This window comes from Lepidochelys olivacea, assembly GCF_965140295.1.
Source record: "Lepidochelys olivacea isolate rLepOli2 genome assembly, chromosome: 17".
In the NCBI taxonomy this organism is placed as follows: Eukaryota; Metazoa; Chordata; order Testudines; family Cheloniidae; genus Lepidochelys; species Lepidochelys olivacea.
The window spans coordinates 5,783,197-5,806,795 of NC_140427.1; the positions used below are offsets into that span (position 1 = coordinate 5,783,197).

Genomic DNA, 23,599 nt, shown 5'->3' on the forward strand with positions numbered 1-23,599 from the left:
TTACCAAAGTGGAATAAGCTAGATCAGCATAGAGCTTCTTATACTAGTAGCATCTGCATTAGGGCTTTTACTGGATAACTGTTGGTAAAAAAAAACAAAGCAACACAAAAACTATTGATATAGTCATGCCTGTAAAACTTGTTAAATGTAGACAAGGCCTAAGATTTTAATTTCACTTCTGGGTGAATGTAGTACAATTTTAGACCCTGTTCCTGTAACTGTCACTGCATAGGTGCATGGGTCTCCCAGGATGGAGCTAGTGGCAGGAGCAAGACTTAAGTTTAACATAAGAATTTCAGTCATATTTTAATTTTTGGTGATGGGGGGAGTTCTCTCTTTATTAATAAAGAAATTTAATACAACTCTAAAACATTTATAAACTTAAGCAACTGTGCCATTAATTTAGAATCTTAAAATGTCATGTATTACATGAAGAAATGTATAGATGAAAAGAACTGATATTTATTATTTATTTTTGTTGTTGCACTTAAAGATCCCAACAAGGATTGAGACTCTATTGTAATAGGAACTGTAAAGACACATGGTAAGAGAAGCCTTACAATCTAAATATTCAAGCCATTGAAGGCCTTAAAAACTAAATATACAAGAAAAAGGTGTAGGATTCAACAGACAAGCAGAGTGATCAGGATGATGGTTGGCAAACATCCTATTAGTTCCAGGATTTCTTTGAAATCTTGTCTTTCTCCTCTCTTGGTCCACTTACGTATGCATTGCTGATGTAGATGATATTAGTGTAAAATAAAGTTAATATAAAGAGCTATGTTAATTTGAACACCTTTTTGTCAATGCTCAAAAATAAGGAGTTTATTCATGCAAGTAGTTTTCCTTAATGTTGACTACGTGTGTGCCTTGATTGGAGGATAAACACCTAATGTTTCCAAATGACAAAGAAGTTTTCTTACGTTATTTAATAGCTTAGTAAAAACCATGGAAAGTTTTAAAAATTATTTATTTTTATATATGTTTTAAAATTTGGATAGTGTCTTTTTAGAATAAGTGGTTCTCACAGAGTAATTTTTCTTAACCAGTGGGATAATGAAACTTTCTACGTTTAATCTCAGTGTTTTATCCTATTTGATCATAAACGGCATGCAAGGAAATTTTTTAACTTAATGAGCTGTAATTTTCTTGCCAAATAATCCCTTTTTGTGGCCTAACAGAGAGGGAATAGATTGTCTGTTCCTTAGAATTTTTTAAGTAGGTACTTGTGTTTCCATTCTAAGCGTTGTTTGAAAGCAAGATATGCTTTCTTCTGGTCTTGTTTGTTGATGCAGTGTTTTGTTAAGATGGGAGAATGTTACAAGTCTGACAAGGCTTAACTGCTGTTATAATAGTTTCATTTTATAGCTGATACTTGTGGGATAAGTCCAAAATTTTCAAATTTAGATGTCTAATTCTAAGCACCTAATTAAAAGTAGCTTTTCAGAGTTGCTGAACACGAGCTCTCACTGACGCCTACTGGAGCTGTGGGAGCTCTGAGAAACGTGCTAAATTTTTTTTAAAAAGTGCCTGAAAATAGATTTTTAGTGCCTATAACATAGTCTTAAAAATGTTGGACTTAGTGTACATCTCAGAATAATTTTTGTTACATTATCTCAGTTGTTACATTCATTTTAAGACTTGATCCAGTTTATAACATAGTCCTACTCCTGCAAACCTTACTCATGTGCTTAATTTTACTCACATGAGCTGTCCCAGTGTGGCTAATGAGGCTACTTGCCTGCGTATTTGCAGGACTGGGGTTTTATAATGTACAGCGTAGTATGGTTATAGGTACAATCAATATAATCTACACATTTTATTGAGAACTCTCTTCCTTTTAAAATTGCTCTCGGTTGTTTTGGTATTGTACAAACAAAACTCTATCTAATAAGAGCAGATGTCCTAAATTCAACTCCTTTCTTTTTTCCTTTTAATAATTACCATAATATTGCAACATCATACTCCGATCTCCAAAAAGCCCCTCAACATGGTACTGAAAACTCTGGCCCACTGATTTACTTGGGGCCACCAGTTTTAAAACCTATTCTAATAAAAAGAAAAGGAGTACTTGTGGCACCTTAGTACTCCTTTTCTTTTTGCAAATACAGACTAACACGGCTGCTACTCTGAAACCTGTTGAGCCTTCATTCTAATGCTTTTTATGTCAGGCATTGAAAACAATTTGGCCCTGTCAATACAAGTGGCCAAATTGTTTTCAATTACATTTGAGGAAGAAGTGTGTGACAGCTGATTTAAGGCATGGCACAGACTGTGGTGTAGTGCATTAGATCATCTTATGCACTGTGTAATTGCTTTGAAATTCATACCTGGTTAAGGTGCTGCCTTCCCCATTGTTTGAAAAAGAGATATTATTTTTGTATATTGAGAGAAGTATCGGTGCCTATCTGCCATTGCTTGTTGCTGAGGTAATTTTATAAATATCCCAATGATAATGTTCTTGATTTTTTTTTAAACAGATTATGTGATATTTATATAGCCAGGATCATAGCCCAACTATTGTAGGCACAGTCGAACACACATGAAGGGAGTCTCTGTCCTGAAGAGTTCAGTCTAAGGCAAATGACATACAAAGGGTATAGAGATATGGCAATAAAACATACCATTTATATACACATTTCCTTTAATTTTTTTTATAAATATCCATCTATCCCCATCTGTCCCTAAATTTAACTATAATTAATTAGCTAATTTCATATAAGCTTTATATTTAGAGGAGGTTCTTGAGAAGGGATTTGAAGAAGGAGAGGGTGTAATGGTCTTACAGATCACTCTAGGGAGGGCATTCCATGCATAAGTGGCATTTTGGAAGAGAGGCATGGGGATCTTTGTAAGAGAAGTTGATAAACATGTGGGTGATACTGGCATTGTTGGCAAAATGTGGGAGGCCAGGCTGGGGAGTTGCAAAAAGAGACAACTGCAGAGAAGTAGGGTGGAGCAGAGTAGTGAAAGGTGTTGTTTTGATAGTTAAATAATCTCTATGGGCAGGTCTACGCTACAGGGTTAAGTTGACCTAAATTACTCAACTCCAGCTACGTGAATAACATAGCTGGAGTTGATGTAGCTTAGGTTGACCTTTTGCCGTGTCTGCACCGCGTTGGGTCAACAGAAGTGTTTCTCCCGTCAACTTACCTTATGCTTCTCATTCCAGTGGAGTACCGGAGTCGATGGGAGAGTGATCGGCAGTCGATTTAGCGGGTCTTCACTAGATGCGCTAAATCGACCCCCGGTGGATAGATCACTGCAGCGTCGATCCACTGTAAGTGTAGACAAGCCCAAAGTATTAGGGTGTGTTCTGTCTTCTGTGACTGATCCTGATTATTGTATGCCAATAAAAGTCTCCAAGGCTGAGACTTAAAGAAGGCCTAAACTAAGGCCATGTCTACACTAGTCATCGCACAGTTGTACTGATGCAGCTGCACCACTGGAAGATCGCTCATGTAGCCGCTCTATGCTAACAGCAGAGAGCTCTATGTCAACATAATAAAACCACCTCAATAAGCAGCAGTAGCTGTGTCGGCGGGAGAAGCTCTCCCGCAGACATGGCACTGTGCACGCTACCACTCATGCTGGCAAAACATTTTTCATGCCCCTGAGCGACATAAGTTTTGCCAACATAAGTGGTAATATAGATAGGGCCTAAATTTGTAGTGTTTCTGTTGGATTCTGTTGGAATTGTGGCTATGCAGCCATGCAATATTTTGTATCTTTGTTTTAGGGATCTTTCCTCTGGGGCGGTACTCTATCACACTGCTCTTTAATTTCCTTTTTTCATGGAACATTCTCAGCATTTTTCTTTTGCAAGATGGAGTAAGGTAGGGAAAAGGGAGATTTCCTATTCCTTTAATTAGTGGCACCTCACAAAATTCTGTATATAATTACATATCTGGTTTCCAAGCAACCTAACATCTCTTTAAACATAAATACATAAAAATGAAACAAACGATCCACAAAACCCACAAAATCCATGCAAATGAAAGCTGAAATTCTGGTAATTTTCACTTGTGGTGGTGTTGCTCCTGTGTCTGCATGATGATTTGAAACTAGAGGTAGTCTGACAGCAACAGGAGAGGCACAGCATGTTATGAATTAGAGTGCAGAGATAGGAGCAAAGGTGGGAGTTGAATTTACAGTCGTAACCAGGGTAAGTGAAATGTTCCAGGGCAGCCTAGCCTATGTTATACATAATAATGAACCCTCTTAAAATGGAAGAATGTGGTGTTAGCTGCAGAGTGCTTGTCTGCAGTTTTGTAACATTCTTTTTAGACTTCTGTAAGTTATTACAACTTTTGGTAATCTCCTCTTTCTCCCTGACTGTGGCTGAGGCTATAGCTACACTAAAGCGCTTCCCGTGGCACAGCCGCACCCAGGCAAGCTCGCTAGTGTAGCTGAAGAGAGAGCTCTCCTATGGATTTAGCTACCATTGCTCATTAGGAGTAGATTAAATATATCTTCCGCTGACATACAGGTTGAACCTCTTTAGTCTGGCACCCTCCGAACCTCAGCGGTGCTGAACCAGAGAATTTGCCGAACCATGGAAGGTCAATACAGTATTGTACTGAGCATGTCTCTTATTATTTTTATTTCGCTGAGGTGAATAAACAGAACAACATACCGATGTGCCCTTTTCCAATTTCTCCAACAATTCCACCTTTTGCTGTATCAATATTGACACATGCTTACGCTTAGCAGCATTACCAACACTTCCACTGTTTGCTGGTCTCTTAGAAGACGTATTTAGGGGTAAATTAGAGCTAAATAACAGGACAGAACACTGAGAGCCAGGACTGGCAGCTGTAAACAAACTTTGCCTGACCATGCGAAACTTGGTCCCACCCACGATAAGCAGACGTTCGGCTAACTAAAATCATGCCAGACCATGGATGTTTTGGACCAGAGAGTGTCGGACTAGAGCGGTTCAACCTGTAGCATTGTCCACATTGGGGCTTAGGTCGGTGTAACTTATGTTGCTCACGCGGGGGGGCTTATTCAAACCTCCGAGCAATACAAGTTATACCAACATAAGTAGGAGTGTAGACATAGCCTTAGTGATTAAACTGTGTGGTGGTCAGAGGTGCCCTGATTACAAGACTAGCCAAAACCCAAGTTGTATAGAGGAGTCAGTGGGGTTTTATATATGTGACCCAGAAATATGGAGTACCATCTTTTTAATTTAACTGTAATGAAAACACAGACAATATTTCCTCATGCAAAATCCTTTTAAATTTAGGAATTAATTCATGGAAAAACTCGTGTTTAAGAAACAACTGGAGTTAGTTATGGGCATAATATAATGTAACAATGTGTGTAAGTGGGGAGGTGGAAGAATTAACAAAAAGGAGGTGGCATAATGGAAAACATTCTGTTGGAAGACAGCTTGGTTCAATAGATAAGACACAAACATGGGAATCAGGAAACTTGAGTTTTATTCTCAGCTTTTGCTGCATGCCTTTGGGAAAATTGCTTTACGGAAGACCTTTCCACTGTCCATAAGGGGGAAGGTATTCTTAGTTCCAATAGTAATGCATGATTTTTCTGTTCTTTTTTAATCTTTATAACAATTAGTGAGTTGTAATGCTAGTCACTGGAGATGGTGTTTATTGACAGAGTGACTGTAGCAAGGGTGCTGGCAATTCCAGATCAGCATCAGTGCACCTCTGCTTTAATGTGCAAGGCCACTTTTGGGCAGAAAATAGAGTTTTGCCCATACACTTCTCAGTAACTTTGTCACAGCTGTGGGTTTAAAAGGCTTGGCTGGCTAGTCACTTTCTTTTTCATTACAAGAAAACAAAACATAACATGATATATCAAATTGCTTAATACTCACTGCTGTGGTGGTGCTGGCCAACTGAAACATACTGTGAGGAGAAAAAGGCAGCTGTCAACTCTAAATGCAAGCCAGAAATGCTTTTGCTTTGGATAGCAAGACTTGATATGCTCTTAATAATAACTACTGTTAAAAGTATATAAAATCATATGTATTAAGCAGCTTGTGACAATCTTTCTTTTCCTAAAAGAAAACAAAATTAATGATAACTTGTAGTTTTTTGCATTATGTGATGACACAAAGGACAAGAGGAGAGCAAAACACAGGAGGGAAAACTATCAGTACAGAATCTGAACTGCCCTCCTCTCAGTCTACAGCTATCCAGACTAAAATGGGCCTGTACATTTTTATTAGAGCTGTTGATTAATCACAGTTAACTCCAACGATTAACTAAACAATATTAACTGTTGTTTAAAAAATTAATCTCAGCTAATCGCACAGTTAAATAATAGAATACCAATTGAAATTTATTAAAATTTTTTGGATTTTTTTCTACATTTTCAAATATATTGATTTCTATTACAACAGAGAATACACAGTGTACAGTGCTCACTTTATATTACTATTTTTGACTACAAATATTTCCACTCAAAAAATGATAAACAAAAGAATTAGTATTTTTCAGTTCACTGCGTAGAAGTACTGTAGTGCAATCTCTTTATCGTGAAAGTGTAACTTACAAATGTAGATTTTTTTTGTTACATAACTGCACTCAAAAACAAAACATGTAAAACTTCAGAGCCTACAAGTCCACTCAGTCCTACTTTTTGTTCAGTCAATTGCTAAGACAAAGAAGTTTGTTTACATTTACAGGAGATACTGCTTCTTATTTACAGTGTCACCTGAAAGTGAGAACAGGTGTTCGCATGACACTTTTTAGCCAAAGTTGCAAGGTATTTACGTGCCAGATATGCTAAACATTCATATGTCCCTTCATGATTCGGCCACCATTCCAGAGGACATGCTTCCATGCTGATGACGAGTCCTGAAATCTTTAGCGCATTAGGCACGTAAATATCTTGCGATGCCTGCTATAACAGTGCCATGCGAATGCCTGTTCTCACTTTCAGATGACATTGTAAACAAGAAGTAGGCAGCATTATCTCCTGAAAATTGTAACTGAACTTGTTTGTCTGAGTGATTGGCTGAAGTAGGACTGAGTGGACTTGTAGGTTCTAAAGTTTTACATTGTTTAATTTTGAATGCAGTTATTTTTTGTACATAATTCTACATTTGTAAGTTAAACGTTCATTATAAAAAGATTACAGTACTTGCATTAGGTGAATTGAAATATATTATTTTTTGTTTTTTACAGTGCAAATATTTGTAATAAAAATAAATATAAAGTGAGCACTGTAAACTTTGTATTCTGTGTTGTAATTGAAATTAATATATTTGAAAATGCAGAAAACATCCAAAAATATTTAAATAAATGGTATTCTATTATTGTTTAACAGTGCGATTAATCGTGATTAATTTTTTTAATTGCGATTAATTTTTTTTTAATGGCTTGACAGCCCTAATTTTTATAAGCCTTGTTGGACATTAACACAAGGTAAACACATCCTCTTGTGATACTAGTAGTGTTTTGATTAAATGAACTCTGTCCACATATCTATTCAAGGGACACCATCATAGGACGTAATCACATCAGCCACACCATAAGAGGCTCGTTCACCTGCACATCTACCAATGTGATATGTGCCAGCAATGCCCCTCTGCCATGTACATTGGCCAAACCGGACAATCTCTATGCAAAAGAATAAATGGACACAAATCAGACATCAAGAATTATAACTTTCAAAAACCAGTTGGAGAACACTTCAATCTCTCTGGTCACTCAATTTCAGACCTAAAAGTTGCAATTCTCCAACTAAAAAACTTCAAAAACAGACTCCATTGAGAAATGGCAGAATTGGAATTAATTTGCAAACTAGACACCATTAAATTAGGCTTGAATAAAGACTGGGAGTGGATGGGTCATTACACAAAGTAAAAACTATTTCCCCATGCTAATTTTTTTCCCCTACGGTTACTCACACCTTCTTGTCAACTCTCTGAAATGGGCCATCCTGATTATCACTACAAAAGGTTTTTTTTTTTCCTCCTGCTGATAATAGCCCACCTTAATTAGTTGGTCTCGTTACAGTTGGTATGGCAACACCCATTTTTTCATGTTGTGTGTGTGTGTGTGTGTATATATATATATATATATCTTCCTACTGTATTTTCCACTGCATGCATCCGATGAAATGGGTTTTAGCCCACAAAAGCTTATGCCCAAATAAATTTGTTAGTCTCTAAGGTGCCGCAAGTACTCCTCTTTTTTTTTTAGATTACAATAGTTAAGTCACATTTGAGGAAAATATATTACACTTTATATTCTTGTTTCTCTCATTTATATTTCAAATTCTTTATATATATAGTATTAAAGAAGTATAGTGTATATACACATAGTACAGTATACACAAAGTATAGTATCTACACATATATACATCTTTTTTAAGACTGACATTTTATTTGTCAATAACTCTGATGTGTTGATCTTTATTTTCGTTTATTTCAGGAAAATAGATACAAACAGTATACTGTGGTGCTACCCTCATAGTCATGATTAATTAAACCATTCAGTTTTATACCATTTACTGTGTTTAGCTTTTGAGCTCCATTTATTGCCTATGAGAGAACTAGTGAGAAGCACCTTCCAGTGCTATATGAAGGGAATGTCTGTAGACATAATGAAGGCCGGGCCCTTCCTGTCCAAAGCAATTGACTGTCTTTAGCCTATGAGCCTGGGAACCCGTGTTTGTTCTTGAATTGGGGATTCTTGCAAAACAGTGCAGTTCTAGTATAAATCTAGATGAGAAATTATACCCTTGTTGTACTCTCTTGGTTAATTATGCAGAAGCATTGACTTTGAGAAACTGGGGCAGCTGTGTTAAGGAATCCCCATTTACACTAGGTAAAAAAGTAAACAGTAAATGGAGAGTAGTGTAACAAACACTTGCGGTATCAAAAAACAACTGTGAAAAGAATCTGTCTTAATGTGCTAGCCCACTGCAGTTTAACATATTGCTTACAACCTTCACAATAGAGTTTGAGTGACTTCAGTTACACATTCCAGAAGACTGGCAGTCTGTTACAATCAGAGTCCAGACTCTAAAGCAGGCTAATTTACAGCAATGGGATGAAGAAAGTTGTGGATTTGTATTACACACTCTCACCTGACACCGTATCTGATCCCTCACCCGCTGATTGACATCTTGAATGAGCTCTTTGAAGCAAGTTCCAGCTTAATTAAAACGTTTGCTTGGTTAGCAGTGATCTGTGAAAGCCTGTGATAAATATTGAATCGGGTTCACCTGCTGGTTACTGTGAGTGGATAAACAGCTGCTTTGTGCAGTTTAATCAAGAGACTGTAGCAGCAGAATACTACTCCTTTTAAAAGAGTTTTAAAAAAGAATAGCTGAAAAGCTCTAGTAATGTCACTTCTGATATCTTACTAGGGTGTGATTGTGTGAGATTTCACACAAAAGGTATTCACCACTGTATCGTTCAGATGGCTTTGTACCCAATGAAATATAGAAGAAGATATCAAGAAGTCCCCTTATCTCTGTGCTTCAAAGATCATAGCCTCAGTGTTTGTTTAACCTTATTTTACACTTAACTCTCTCAGTGTATTTGACTCTTCTTTTATTATTCATAGAATCTCAGAAATGCAGGGCTGAAAGGGACTTTAAGAGGTCAACAAGTCCAGCCCCCTGCACTGAGGCAGGACCAAATAAACCTAGACTATCCCTGGCAGGTGTTTAGCCACCATGTTCTTAAAAACCTCCATTGATGCGGATTCCACAACCTCCCTTGGAAGCCTCTTTCAGAAATTAACTACCCTTAATAGTAAGAGAGCGCTTCCTAATATCTAACCTAAATCTTCCTTCCTGCAGATTAAGCCCATTATTTCCTGTCCTGTCTTCAGTGAGCATGGAGAACAGTTGATCCCCGTCCTCTTTATAACAACCCTTAACATATTTTAAGACTATCATCAGTCTTTTTTTCTCAAGACTAAATGTTCCCAGTGTTTTTAACTTTTCCTCCTAGGTCAGGTTTTGATATTTGTTGCTCTCCTCTGGTCTCTCTCCAGTTTGTCCACATTTTTCCTAATGTGTGGCACCCAGAATTGAACACAATACTCCAAGCTGAGGTTTCACCAGTGCTGAGTAGAGTGAGACAGTTACCTCTCAGGTCTTGCATACGACACTCCTGTTAATACACTGCAGAATATTACCCTTGCCTTTTTTTTTTTTTTTTTTTTTTTTTTGCATCTCTTGACTCATATTTGGTTTGTGGTCCACCATAACCCCCAGATCCTTTATAGAAGTACTACCACCTAGCCAGTTATTCCCCATTTTGTAGTTGTGTATTTGATTTCTGCTTAAGTGTAGTACTTTGCACTTATCTTTATTGAATTTCATCTTGTTGAATTCAGACCAATTCTCCAGTTTGTCACAGTCATTTTGAATTCTAATCCAGTCCTCTAAAGTGTTTGCAACCCCTTTCAGCTTGGTGTCATCTTCAAATTTTATAAACACACTCTCCACTCTATTATCTAAGTCATTAATGAAAAAATTGACTAGTACTGGATCCAGCACTGACCTGTACAGGACCCCTTCATTTCTTTGGATAAAGGAAAAGCAAGCCCCAGAAATAATTTTTTTTGTTGTAGGAAAATGGGGCACATAAAAAGGCATTGCTCCACAAAAAAATCTTAAACTCTCAGAAGTGGGGCTGTAACTCTGGGAAAGCCAGGCTTCGCAGTGCTAGGGAAACTTGGACTAGCCCAGGAAACTGCTTTCTGGACACCAAGAGAGATGGGAGGTCAGTCGGGTTTCAAATTTCACTTTTCCTGAGGGAGAGACCCAGATTGTTGTCTCAGCCTGTGCAAAGAGAACTTGGGGAATGTACTGTTTTTTTTTTTACAGGAAACAAACCAGACACAAGGGAGAAAAGCCCAATGAGATGCTCTGAATAACAGAGGGATTCCTTGAGTGTGGGTGACAGAGAAAGGGTAGAACTTGTTTCATGTGTTCTGGAAGCTCAGGACATACTGATAACCAAACCCCTGATGTGAGCACCAAACACCTTGACAAACTACACAACCAGATGAAACCACTCAGGCAGAAACTGGATGATAGGATACATGCAGCCCAGAGTGACTGGCTGAGCAGCAAGAATGAAGCAAGCAAGTAGAGATCATCCTTGGAAAGATGAGGAGGCTTCTATAAGCCAAAGGCATCCGTGTTTTGGATTTAAAAATCCTGCTTCAGGCATAAGGCCACCAGGAGCTGGTCCACATCACTGCTAGTGGGCATAATTGGGCCAGGATACTTTGTGGCACAAATACAAAGGAAAAGGCAACGTGGAAGCTGCATTTGGAGAAGGTGGCCCCAGATAATAAGGAGACATCTAAGAACCACATTATATGCAAGAACATTCACAAAATCATGATCACCGATGTGGAAGAGCACCTGTATCACAAAGAACAACAGTGGCTAGAGTTGGGGATAACTTGCAGGAAGCTTGGGGAAGATTCCACCCATCCATATGACCAGAGAGCTGAGCTACAAACTCATGTTGGAGAACTTAAAAGACAGCTGGCCCAGAAGGAGGAGGAAGTGCAAGCAGCCGTGACTAAGATGGAAGAGGAAGAAAGCTAGAAGAACATGGCCCAGAAAAAATATCTGTAAACTGGAATCTCAGATTAGTGAACATCAAGGACACCTTGAGCGAGTACATAGGAACAAAGCAAAAACTCAGAAGCAGGAGCTGAGGAAAAAGCTGAAGGTACTGGGAATGGAGCTAGAAGACACAGTAGACTCCACTGCTGCATAGTGGGAACTCACATTAAAGTGGGAACAGAAAATGGCTTTCGTGAAGAAGACCCTGAATGATGAGGCAAAGACCCATGAGGCACAACCCAGGCGATGAGAGAGAAGCAGTTACGAGCTATGAAGGAGCTGACAGAACAGCTGGAACACACCAAGTGAGTGACAGCAAACTCTGAGAAGGCAAAGCAGGCTCTGGAGAGTTAGCAGGCAGAGAGCTGTTCAGTGAGGTGAAGGTACTTCAGCAGGTCAAAGAGGACTCTGAGTTCAAGTCCAAGAAAGTAGAAGTCCAGCACCAAGATCTGCAAGTAAAATAAGTTGACTGTAAGAGAGTGTGGATGGAGCTGGCTAGGAAAGTTACCAGACATCAGTGCAAGGTCACAGGCCTTCTGAGCTGATCAGAAAGCACGTCACTCAAGTCAGTGACAGGCTGAGTCACAGCCTCAGGATTCTCAGGAGTGGTTGCAGGAGGAGAAGTGCCAGAAGCTGAGCCTCAGCACTAAGCTAAGGCAGATGGAGGAAGAGAACAGCTCCCAAGAGCAGCAAAAAGAGAGCAGGAGACCATGAGATCAACCTCCTGAGTACGAGTCACTCAGTTCTAGCAATGGAGGAGCAAACCTGTGGAGAAGAGAAGGTAGTGAAAGGACACAGTGTGTCTGGGAGGGTGGAGGGGGATATTACTCACCTAATAACATGGGTGGAAGAAGAATGCAAATGGGTACAATTAAATGAAATCCTAAAAGCCTCAGGCAAGACTGTGCAGACCTTTATAATTGAAACCCTGAGAGGAAGCTGGATATTGTTTTGGACTTTCTCAGTGTATGTGTATATGTATCTGACATTTGCATTATTTATCATCTAAGTATGGATGTGGAAAGGTGGTTTATTTTGAGTCCCTCTACCTAGGAACAAAGGAATTGCCAAACTAGATCAGACTCATAGTCATCCTGTCCAGTATCATGTGTCTAACAGTGGTTAGCACCAGATGCTTCTAAGAAAGGTGCAAGAAACCTGCAAGAGGTAGATGTTGGATAATTCCCTCCCATCCCCTGAAAGTGTCATCCTACCTCCTAATAGTTCGAAATTGATTTAAGTCCTGAAGCCTGAGGATTTTATATCTCCTGCAAAACATTTTTTAAGCATTAACTACTATAATTTTGGAAATTTTTGTTATCCATATAAATGTCCAGTCCCTGAGAATCTTGCTAAATTCTACAGTGAAAACGATAAAATTTAACCTTAGATGGTGTAAAACAGTTGTTAGCTCAACTATTTTTTTTAGCTAAGTGTGGATGGAGCCAAACTGTGTTATAACCAGTTATTTTAAAACTTCCTTCCTTAAACAAGTATTTTCTACCAGGATTAAATCACTTGGTATTTTTAAACCAGTTATCACAATTTGGCTCTCTGGACCAACAGTAACACAGATGGAGTACAATCATATTTAACATCTCTGGGTAAACTTGGGTGTTTTCGTAGTGTGGAACAGGGCCTTATGGATAAATTAGATATTGCCCTTAATCTTTCCTTAAAAAAATGTAATATTCCTCTAATTCTAAATAGTCTAATGAGAGTTATAAAATGATAATGTAGATAAAGTTGTTCTAACTATTTAACTTGTTTTTACCAGTTACTATCTTTTTGTGTATCTAGGAATTCTTTCAATAAAAAAGATTTAAAACCCAAAAAAGGTACTATATAATTTGGGAAATGCAGGAGAAAGATATTTATTGAGCACGTGTGGTGTACCAGACTGTTCAGATGCAAGAGATGTGCTCTCTGTCCCAGGGAGTTTACAAGCAAAATAAAATAATAGACCATACAATTTATAACAAACTCAAGAGCATTGTTGTAGCAGCAATATAAATATAACAAAAACTCAACCACAGAAGTCCCATTTGAACCCTTTCTTCAACTTCCTGCCAAAACAGAGAAAAACATGGGCCTTGTGGTTAACAAACTTGGGTCCTGAAGGTTAACAAATTTGGGTATTAGTAAAATAAGTTTTAGTATTCAAGTTAACTTTCTTTCCTCACTATTTCTCAGTTGCCCTGAAAGGAATATGACAGATACTTTTGTTGTAGCTTAGCAAGCTCCTCTCCTTCCTGAAATGCAAATTTATAATTTTTACTGCAGTACTCCCCAACTATACCGTAATTACCTTTTACAGTGAAAAGTAACTAGGGCTCTTTTTCCTCTTTCTACAGTAATGGGAGACTACAATGTAATAAATTATGCTAAGTCACAACTACAATGATATAAATAGCTTATGGTACAGAAATGCAGAACCCAAAGTGTCACTTATGAAAATGTTAAAAATCTCAGCTATTTCCAACTTTTTTTTTTTTTTTTAAGAAAATCTCTGCAGAAATTTCCGTGACTGAGTATTGCGAGATGTAGGGTAGCATGAAGGAGAAGTTGCTGCTTTAACCATCCTGTTGCCTTAATTATTCCTTCTTTGTGTTGTTTGATTTCCAGAGATATTTGTCAGTTTGGGACTGATTTTACTATGTTTTAATCATAAAATGGCATTTCTTTACATTATGGTCTACCAGAAATCTAGTCTGCTGAAGTCCCAAACCAGAACTTTTTTAAGGAAGGTAAATCCTATGATGACATTTAGATTCTCTTTCTTTTTAACGGCTTGTTTGGGTCCTCTGCAACAGAAGTATAAATATTTATTGCTGAGGATCCCAAAATAATTTATTTTTAAATATAAAATGTGTGTGTGCGCTTGCATGCACACAGGCAATGCATCCTCCAGGAATTTTGCCCAAACCTTACCTTCCTCAACGAAAGCTAGTTTTGAGGGCCTGAACAAGTTGAACAGTAGTATCCTTTTTCAATTGTTAAGCTTAGAGGGGCGGAATTTTTTTTTACTAAAAAATGTTTTTAGAAAATAAAAGTAAAAATAACCCACATTAAACCATGGAATTATGTGGCTATATGCACCTGGGTCATAAATTAATTGTACTCAAGCAAGGTTGGGGAATAGCTTGCCTAAAACAGACAATCCTCTTTACTGATTGATCTGTATGCTGTTTACTTTAACCCACTTGTCATAGAAACCCGAAGCTCAATTGTTTTATGAAGTGCTTCCTCATGTGTCAATGCCTAACCTAAAGGCACTTTCAATTAACTTTCAGTTTTAATATATTTGAAAGATCTTTCCCAAAAAAATTCTAATGGAGAAAGAGCATTTGAGAGTGTGAAACTCCGGTTTAATGCAAATAAAGGGCTCACCTTCTCAAATAAGAGCCTTCTTAATGTGTGGGTTTTTTTGTTGTTGGTTAGTTGTTATACAGGCACCTTTTTAAAGTGGGTTTTTTTTTTCTTTGCTGAGGGCGTCTGTGGCTTTCAGAAATGTTATGACTGCTGCAAAGCAGTTATATACTTTTACTGGTTACTATAAAATCAGCCTGAGTTTACAGCTTTCCTGATTTTTTTGTTTGTTTTGTTTTGTTAGTAAAAGGTAACATTTTAAAGTTGCAGTAGTGAGTGGAGTGCTTCTGAAAGCCAGTATTATGCCAATTTCAATCTTTTTAAGAAAAACTTGGAGGTCACCTGTAAAATATTGTAATTTATATATACCCCCACACATATGCAGGCAATGGTTTTGATTTTAGCTTTTTAATAAAAAGTTTCTTTGAAATTTATTTTTTCCACAAAGATACAGTAGAAAGAATTATCACTGTTGGTGTTGTACATAAAAATTTGAATTGCATTTTCCAATCATCTTGACTGTATAAGTACAGTGTAGGACAGCAAATATTACTGTGCTTTGGGAAATTGTTGTTGTACTGGTCTAGATTTCTCTAAAATTTACATTTAGTAAAGTAAACGTTTAGGCCTCACATTATCCTCCCATAAAGGATTAATGGTATTGCATCATCTCTGAGGGAAAAATATGAATTCAAATGAAAGGGGATAGATATGGGCAAAAAGGCCTGCACAGTCAGCAAAAGTAAACTGATTCTACAGCTTATTTACATTAATTCTCTTAGTATGTTAATAAATATCATTATTTCAAAGATCAAAATAGAATATAGATCAAAATATCATGATATAATTTGCATTCCAATTTTCTGAGAGTATAAACTGTCGGATATTGCCGCATATGTAACATACACCACATGTCAGCTGTTTCCTGCTTCAGTGCTGACAAGAGCCCCATTCATAACTCTCTTCTTTTTATCCTTTCAGTGAATAAGTAATTATTCAATATAGAAGGCAGGATATTTGGAACTGGCTATTTAATGTGGCAGCACACCGTAATGAAATCTGCTGTTACTGGCAACCTGAGAGGGGAATGTAACAATTCCAGCATGGCTGTAACTTTATCTGCTTTGACGGCCTGTTTATTTAGCACATCAGTGAACCTTTTATCCCAGTGAGTGACAGCTCCAGAAGGGTCACATTTACATCCATTCTATCATGTATTGTAATATTTAATGGCGGACAACGCTGAGGGGGACTCAGGGTAATTCGAACTTGCTTTTCCACAGAGTGGAGGCTAAGAGACAGCTTGATCCCCAGTATTGTGGTGTAACACATGCCATGACTTAGCATTTGTTTATGAAGGATAATCAATTAAAAGCAGGGGAAAAAACTTTCAGCTGTCAAGTACAGTTTGTTGCTACCTGCGCCATCAAACTAAAAACCAAGTGCAAACTATTTTACGCTCTTAAGACAATGCTGATCAGTTTTTCACTATTGCATGTGCTTGTACAGACAAGATACTCTTCTTAGAGATATCTTAACATTTTCTTTGTATCCTCTACCTACATCCTAATTATTATCTTCCCAATAGTTCATGTTGTGGAAGAGATTGAGGATGAATTTCTCTGTTACAAAGTAATTAGAGTGGGGGAAAAAACCCAGTTGTCCTGCTATTCCAAATATTTTTCCTGGATTCAGTTCTGCTAGTTAAGAATTATGAAACTGTTAAGGCGAAATGAGAGTATTCACTAGAATTGACTAATGGCATAACACCATGATGAGTGTATTACTAATGGAGTATATGCTTTGAAGCCAATTTAGTGAAATTTGATTTGCAGATGAAACAACGTTAAAACAAAGTTTTCAGTATTAGTTTTAATGTGGTTGCCCAGTCAGGTCTTGATCCTAAGGTGCTGCAGACGCGTGTCCTGATCCAGCAAAGCTCTTAAGCACATGCTTAAATTTATGTATGTGAGAAGTCTCTCTGACTTCAGTTGCACTATTCACATGCTTAAGTGCTTTACTGGATTGAGGCCAGAGTGCTCAGCACCTTATAGGATCAAGCCCTCAATGGAAAAGTAATTTCCTTTAGCTGGCAGTCAGTATATAAGTACTTGTTCAAATTAAGAAACATAATAAACAATCCTTTTCCCCCACATCAATGTTCCTCACTTTTTCTTCATTTGTCTGCTATGAAACAAAGGCTGCCATCTGGTTTGAAGACAGCATGTGTCTCTTGTATAACACGCTTTTACTCAGTCCTTAAGGCCTGGGAACTCCTAACGCTAGGTGTCCTGCATAACTTGCTACTAAACTGTTCTGGCTTTTTTCATTGTAATAATTTGTCACAGGTAAATTAGAGGTAATTGGCCATGCTTGATGACAGAAAATAAACCTAAAGTGGAAAAACTTTCCTCGTGCATTGTAAAAATTAGTTAAAAATTCTTTTTCTTTTCTGGCACAAAGGAATAAACAAATTAAAGTGTCATGTACACACTAACGTTATTTTACTGGCATAGCACTTGAGTTTAACCACAGTCTGGTTTGTATAAATCCTGGAGAGACAGTGAACCGTACCAGTAAACCTTTCTATATGTAAAATTAATAGATGGTATAACCAAGGATATGTATCAACTTTGGTACTAAATTTCATATGTTTATTTCAATGGTACCCTTTTAATTTCCATCAAAGCAATGGCATATTAACCTGGACATATTATACTGACTGGCAAAGAATATATAAAGAAAAGAGCAAATGGAGAATTTGGTAATCACTTAGGTTTTTTATTCGAGAGATACTCTCTTTTCTATGATAACTTTTTTAGAAATTATTTTGAGATTTTGTAATGTTTTGGGTATACTTTTAACTTGAGTCCACTATTCAAAGTTTGATAGATTAATTAATGGGAAGTTTTGAACTACCCTAGAGGAAAACTCTCAGTGGTCAATATGGAGATTTGGTATATGCAGTTTGCAGTGGTAATGTCCTCATAAACTTTCCTTGTTTTGGTTACAGTCTCCTGGCCTCTGCACACAGTGTTCCTGTTCTTCTGCAAAAGAAAATGGTAAAAATGTTAGTTATGCAAAGAGGAAGGAAAATGGAGGAAAGCCACACATCCCAAAAATATTTTTTGGAACTCGAACACACAAGCAAATAGCTCAGATTACTAGAGAGCTGCAGAGGACAGTATACTCCAGTGTCCGTATGACAATTCTTTCTAGCCGGGATCATACCTGTGTTCATCCAGTGGTATCGAGAAGTAGTAACAGGAATGAAAAATGTGCAGACTTGTTGGAAGGAAAAAATGTGAGTAGTTTTGTTTCAGAAAATGAGCATTCATTAAAAAATATTAATGAAAGATTTAGCTGCCTGAGCAGCTGGATTGAGTAACATTCTAACTTCTTAATGGCATGCTGGTTGGAAGCCCTTTTGTAACTTCTAATTCATTTTGTATTAGACCATTAATCTTCAGTAAATCTTGGTTCACAACATCAAAACTTAAAAGGCATAATAGATTATGACAATATATGATTATAGCGTTTGTTTGGGAGCTTAATTATAATTGCAATAACTTTTGCTTTCTCAAAACTTATTTCTTTTTTAAAATGTGAAATATGCTGATGATGATTAAATAATCCACTCAGGCCTGATTTCTCTCTGCTTAGTGTTTTATTTTATTTTATTGAGTGTATCTGGGCATTGAAGATGATTAGAATGCATGGGGGTAAAATTATTGTAGTAATTCTCTAGTTGGAACAAACTGTTTACTGATTCAAAATTAAGAGGATAGGGACTTAATTACCTGTGTTAAGTAAGTAGTAATTTAGAGCCTTTCTCGTGTGAATAACCCACCACAAATCTGGAACAAATAATCTGCTAATGATAGTAGCAGAGATACATTGTGCTTGCTCACACTATGATATAAGTGTTCTTGATAACATAATTTGTTCATCATCATCTTGGGTAACCAAATTTAGGATTTGTGCTCACCATTTCAGAGTTGTTTTAAGACTGTCTTGTTTCCTTTCCACTTTTGCAGCCTGCACTTAAAATAAATAAATAAAACTAAACTGCAAAAGCACAGCAGAATTTATTTATTTACAGGTAATCTGCAAAGGCTAACAAAATTACCCATCTTTTGCTTCTTCATAGTGTATAAGCCTGAAATGAATGTTCCAAAAAGCAGTGTGTATCTGCTTGTTTTCACATTTAAAATTCCTTGTTTATGCTGGAGGACAACAAATAGTTGGCTTGGCTGTACGTCGGATTGAACAAGACTAAATTTTAAGAAATTGAGGGGGATGGGATTTTTATATCACTGTTTAACACCGTTTTGTTTTGTAACACTTATTTTAATTCAAGCTGCTGACAAATACTTAAGAGAAAAGCTATTTGTGCAGGTTTCGATCCTTCCCTTAGTTCCTGTTCCTTCAGTTGTGAGCTGAAAAACTCTTATTCCAGTTTTCTAGTCCTTCAAGAAGTCCTGCAACAAAATGTTGATACTGATAGTTGTAAGGCAAATAGAACATTTTTTTCCAGCTGCCTCTGTTCCCTGTAAGGAAGCTAAAAAGGGCACATACACTTTTTTCTTTTCTTTGTTGGTCACTTTTAAAATATATCAGCACCACACATACATTGATCATAAACGTAGGAAGATTAGTTGGGAGTCGTCATATGCCAAAAATACTGTGTGTCTAAAAACTTAAAGGTTTTAATAATTGTGAGTATATTCATCCAGTAAAAGGTTTTTGCTGGTTTCCACTGTACAACTCAGACTTTAGAAAACTATTGAGGCTGATAGGAACTGCTTTTGTTGTCTCCACTGGCAAATTGTATGGTCGTACTGTACCTAGTTTCTGTTTTGTCCTCTTGTTGGGGCTTCAAGTTTATTTTGTATTCATCAAGTATAAGTGAGCATTTGCTTTTTATGCTCCCAAGCGCTAAGGGTAAGTTGTAGTGGTAATGAGAGCCAATTACACTGTCACTTTAGGTGTCTATGTTAACCAAGACTATATTACAGAAGTGAGCTGATAAACAGATACCTGACAATTTGTGAGCGAAAAGGCACCAAGTGTGATAACATTTCAACTGACAATCTGCCCCTTAGGGTTGTGTTACACTGTTAAAAATGGTATGGGCTTTCCTGTTCATGTTATCAATCTTCATATGACTAGGCAGCCTTAATTGCCTCTAGTCTAAAGTATATATTTCCAGGGATTTATTCTCTTCTTGGTGGTTTTGTTTGCTTAAAAGTTCATCAAAGAAAAGATAGGATTCACAGTAACTAATTTTACAGTAAAAAAAACAAACAAAAATACCCCCTGTACTCCGACTGACTAGAACAGAGAAATAATAGTTGTTTAGTTATACCTCAGGGACACTAGCGTTAACCAGTATTAAAATTTCAAAATTCTCCACTCCTCCCTGTAATTCCAGTGTATCAGCTCCAACCCATAAATTTAAGATTTGCCTGTCCAATCTCTCCCCTACCCTTCCAGGAAAAACAATACAAATAAACCCAAACCAACCTTGGAACGATGTGCTTTAACACACCTGAGCACCAGTGGAAGGACTGCTGTCAAAGTCATGAGCAGAACAACTATTGTTTGCTTTTATTGTTGAACACAACACTCTCCTGAGCTGTTAGCACAGAGAAGACATACAAATGAACAAGCTCAGGTGGATTCTAATGAGATTTAAATTCACTAGACATTTCTGGTTGGTAATTTGATGATGTAAGAAAGTTGATATACTGCTGGGTGGATGTGAATGTGCCATATTATTTTATTTTCTATCCTTCCCAGTTGAATTAACCATATGTATTTGGATTTATTAATTGCTCATGATTTAGAATCCATCCCACCCTCTTCCACTGCCAGGTTGCTATTGGTAAAATAGATGAAAAATTTCTTTGGGTTCACTGGGGAAAAACTCTGAAATGTACCTTACAGATTTATGTATGATAGGTTATAGATTCTGTCATATTTGCCTGCTTTGTTTCTGCCATTATATTTGTTGTTGTTATAGTCCAAAAGATAACAAGCACTTTTAAAAATACCTCAGTGATCGAGGTGAAGTAAAAGATTACAAAATAAGGGGTTTTTTTTGTTTTGTTTTTTGTTTTACAAAAAATGTAAGTTCACGTACATCATTGTTCCTAGTACAATATTTTGTTTTCAAACTCTCACATATTTCCTTTTAGGGCGGGTCCTGTGTTTACTACCATGGTGTGCATAAAATTAGTGAACATCATGCTCTACAGTTTGCGCGTAAGAAGTGTCAGGCTTGGGACATAGAAGATCTAGTAAGCCTGGGAAAGAAGCTACGTGCATGTGCCTATTTTGCAGCTCGAGAACTCATGGTGGGGGCAGATATTGTATTTTGTCCTTACAACTACCTGCTGGATCCACAAATAAGAGAGAGTGTAAGTATATTTGTAAGTAGGGCTTGATCTAAAGTAGGAACTTATGTCGGTATAATTACGTCGCTCAGGAAAATCCGCACCCCTGTGCGACATAGTTATGCCAACCTAACCCTCGGCATAGACAGTGCTATGCTGACAGAAGGGTTTCTCCCATCGACCTTGCTACCGCCTGTTGGAAAAGTGGATATCTATGCTGATGGGAGAAACTCACCCGCCGGCCTAAGTAGTGTCTTTACTACGTATTATAGTGGTGCCGCTGCAGCGTTGTAAGAGGAGACAAGCCCTAGATTTTGTTTGTTGCATGGACTGAAGTTAAAGTGAGATGAATAAAGAAAGTGATAAAGGCACATGGTCAACTTAAAACTGCATTCCTGTCTGAATGCTTGCTAGTTTACAAGTAACATCTAAATTAAAGAGATTAAAGAATATTTTTCTTTTCTTTTGCAATTTCCTTATTTTGTACATATGACAGTACCTCTGGTAATAGTCAGTTTCACTGTTTTTTCCATTGTAGCTAATCAGTTGTGTGGATTTTTCACACAACAACAGAAGAGAAACTTCTAGGATGGCATAACTACAAGAAGTGGGCATGGGGGTTTAGGGAAGGTGTAAAAAGTGAAAATACTTTTATTTAATTTAAAAATAAATAAATAAATATATCACATTTCAATATGTCTGTACTTTTTGCTATTAATTATATAGTACCATAAAAGTACATTTTACAAACTCTGCTCCCATAGTATTTACAAGTAAGGACCAAATTCTGTCATTTATGCTGGCACCAGGTTTCAGTTTTGTGAAAAACCTAGCTAGTTCCTATACTGCAGAAATTCTGTCAAGCTCTGAAAAAATCACTTTTCATTGCTTGCACAAGTGACACAATTTGGACAGATTCTTTTTTTAAACATGAACCTACTGGCTGTTGTTTACTCATTTTACTGGACAATTGTTGTCTTTTGCAGATGGAGATTAACCTAAAAGACCAAGTAGTCATTTTAGATGAAGCTCATAATATTGAAGATTGTGCACGGGAGTCAGCCAGTTATAGTGTTACAGAAACACAGCTGAGATTTGCTCGAGAAGAACTTGATACCATGGTCGTCAACAACATCAGACGGAAGGACCATGATCCCCTGCGGGCTGTGTGCTACAGTCTGATGAAGTAAGGCTATTTAAAAAAACAAAAAACAAAACCTACTGTTTATAGTCTTTTTTTCATATCATGTACTAGAAGATACACTGCATAATTGACAAGAAGACTTACAGATATACCTCAAACACTATAGTCCACAAGCCAGACCTCTTGTTTTTCTGATTTTGGGCACCCAAAAAGGATTTGCGGCATTTATGAAAATTAATTGTCTAATGGATCACGGGAATATTTTCAAAAGTCCCATTTCCAGAAGTAACTTAAGCTCCTAAGCACCTAACTCACTTTTTTTCAAAATGGGATTTAGGTTCCTAGGTTATTCAGGTGCTTTTGAAAATTTTACTCCAAGACTTTGGGCAAATCCATCTAAATTTTCTGTGCATTTCCCCATCAGGCCAATCACAGGGATTTTGTGAGAATTAATGTTTGTAAAATGCTTTGTGAGCCTTCTATGGAAGATGTTATATCAGTACAAAGTAGTGTTAAGTCAGCATTAGAGAAACTTATGTTCCCAGAGGAAATCTTCCACGCTGAAGGTAGAGAAAAATTCTATGCAAACAGTTTTTCAAGTGTTGAGAGTAGACATTCTCTGTTGGTTTAGTAAAAGACAATTGGGGTTTGCTTTAACTAAAGGCAGCGCAGGTAGCAACGCCGATAGTTAGGGCTACCCAACACTTTTCATTTGCCTGTAATTTTGCCAAGCACAAACAGTTTGGGCTGATAAAATTGCCCATACAGGATGTCTGCCTAAGGCTGATTTTTTTTTTTTTTTAAGTTTCACCTAATATAACAGCCATTTCTGAGAACCAGGTCAGGGAGAAATGTTCTTTTTCCATGGTTTAAAAAAAAAAATCTCACAACTGTTTTGCTAAGAAGTGCCTCCATGCTTTAGAACAAGAACTTGAAATTTGGCAAGTGGGGTCACCTTGGTCCCTGTGAAAATTTGCCCAAATCTGGCCAAGTTATAAGGCTCTGAAAAATTGCAGTGTGCACATGCTCAGTAGAGACATGTTAGTGTTTGGCAGCTAAATTCTCCAAAGATTCTGTCTGCACTGAGCATGTGCGATCCTCTCTC

The 23,599-nt window shown here is 37.3% G+C and overlaps 1 protein-coding gene across 3 annotated transcripts in view; it reads left to right on the forward strand.

Moving 5' to 3' along the window:
- Nucleotides 1–23,599, forward strand: part of BRIP1 (BRCA1 interacting DNA helicase 1) — a 153,134-nt gene that overhangs the window by 23,379 nt on the left and 106,156 nt on the right. For all 3 annotated transcript variants that reach the window (XM_084650621.1, XM_084650623.1, XM_084650622.1), the window contains 3 exons: nucleotides 17,966–18,256; nucleotides 21,153–21,374; nucleotides 22,337–22,536. In XM_084650621.1, the coding sequence (XP_084506747.1) occupies nucleotides 17,966–18,256; nucleotides 21,153–21,374; nucleotides 22,337–22,536 (713 nt within the window). The remainder of the gene's footprint in view (nucleotides 1–17,965; nucleotides 18,257–21,152; nucleotides 21,375–22,336; nucleotides 22,537–23,599) is intronic.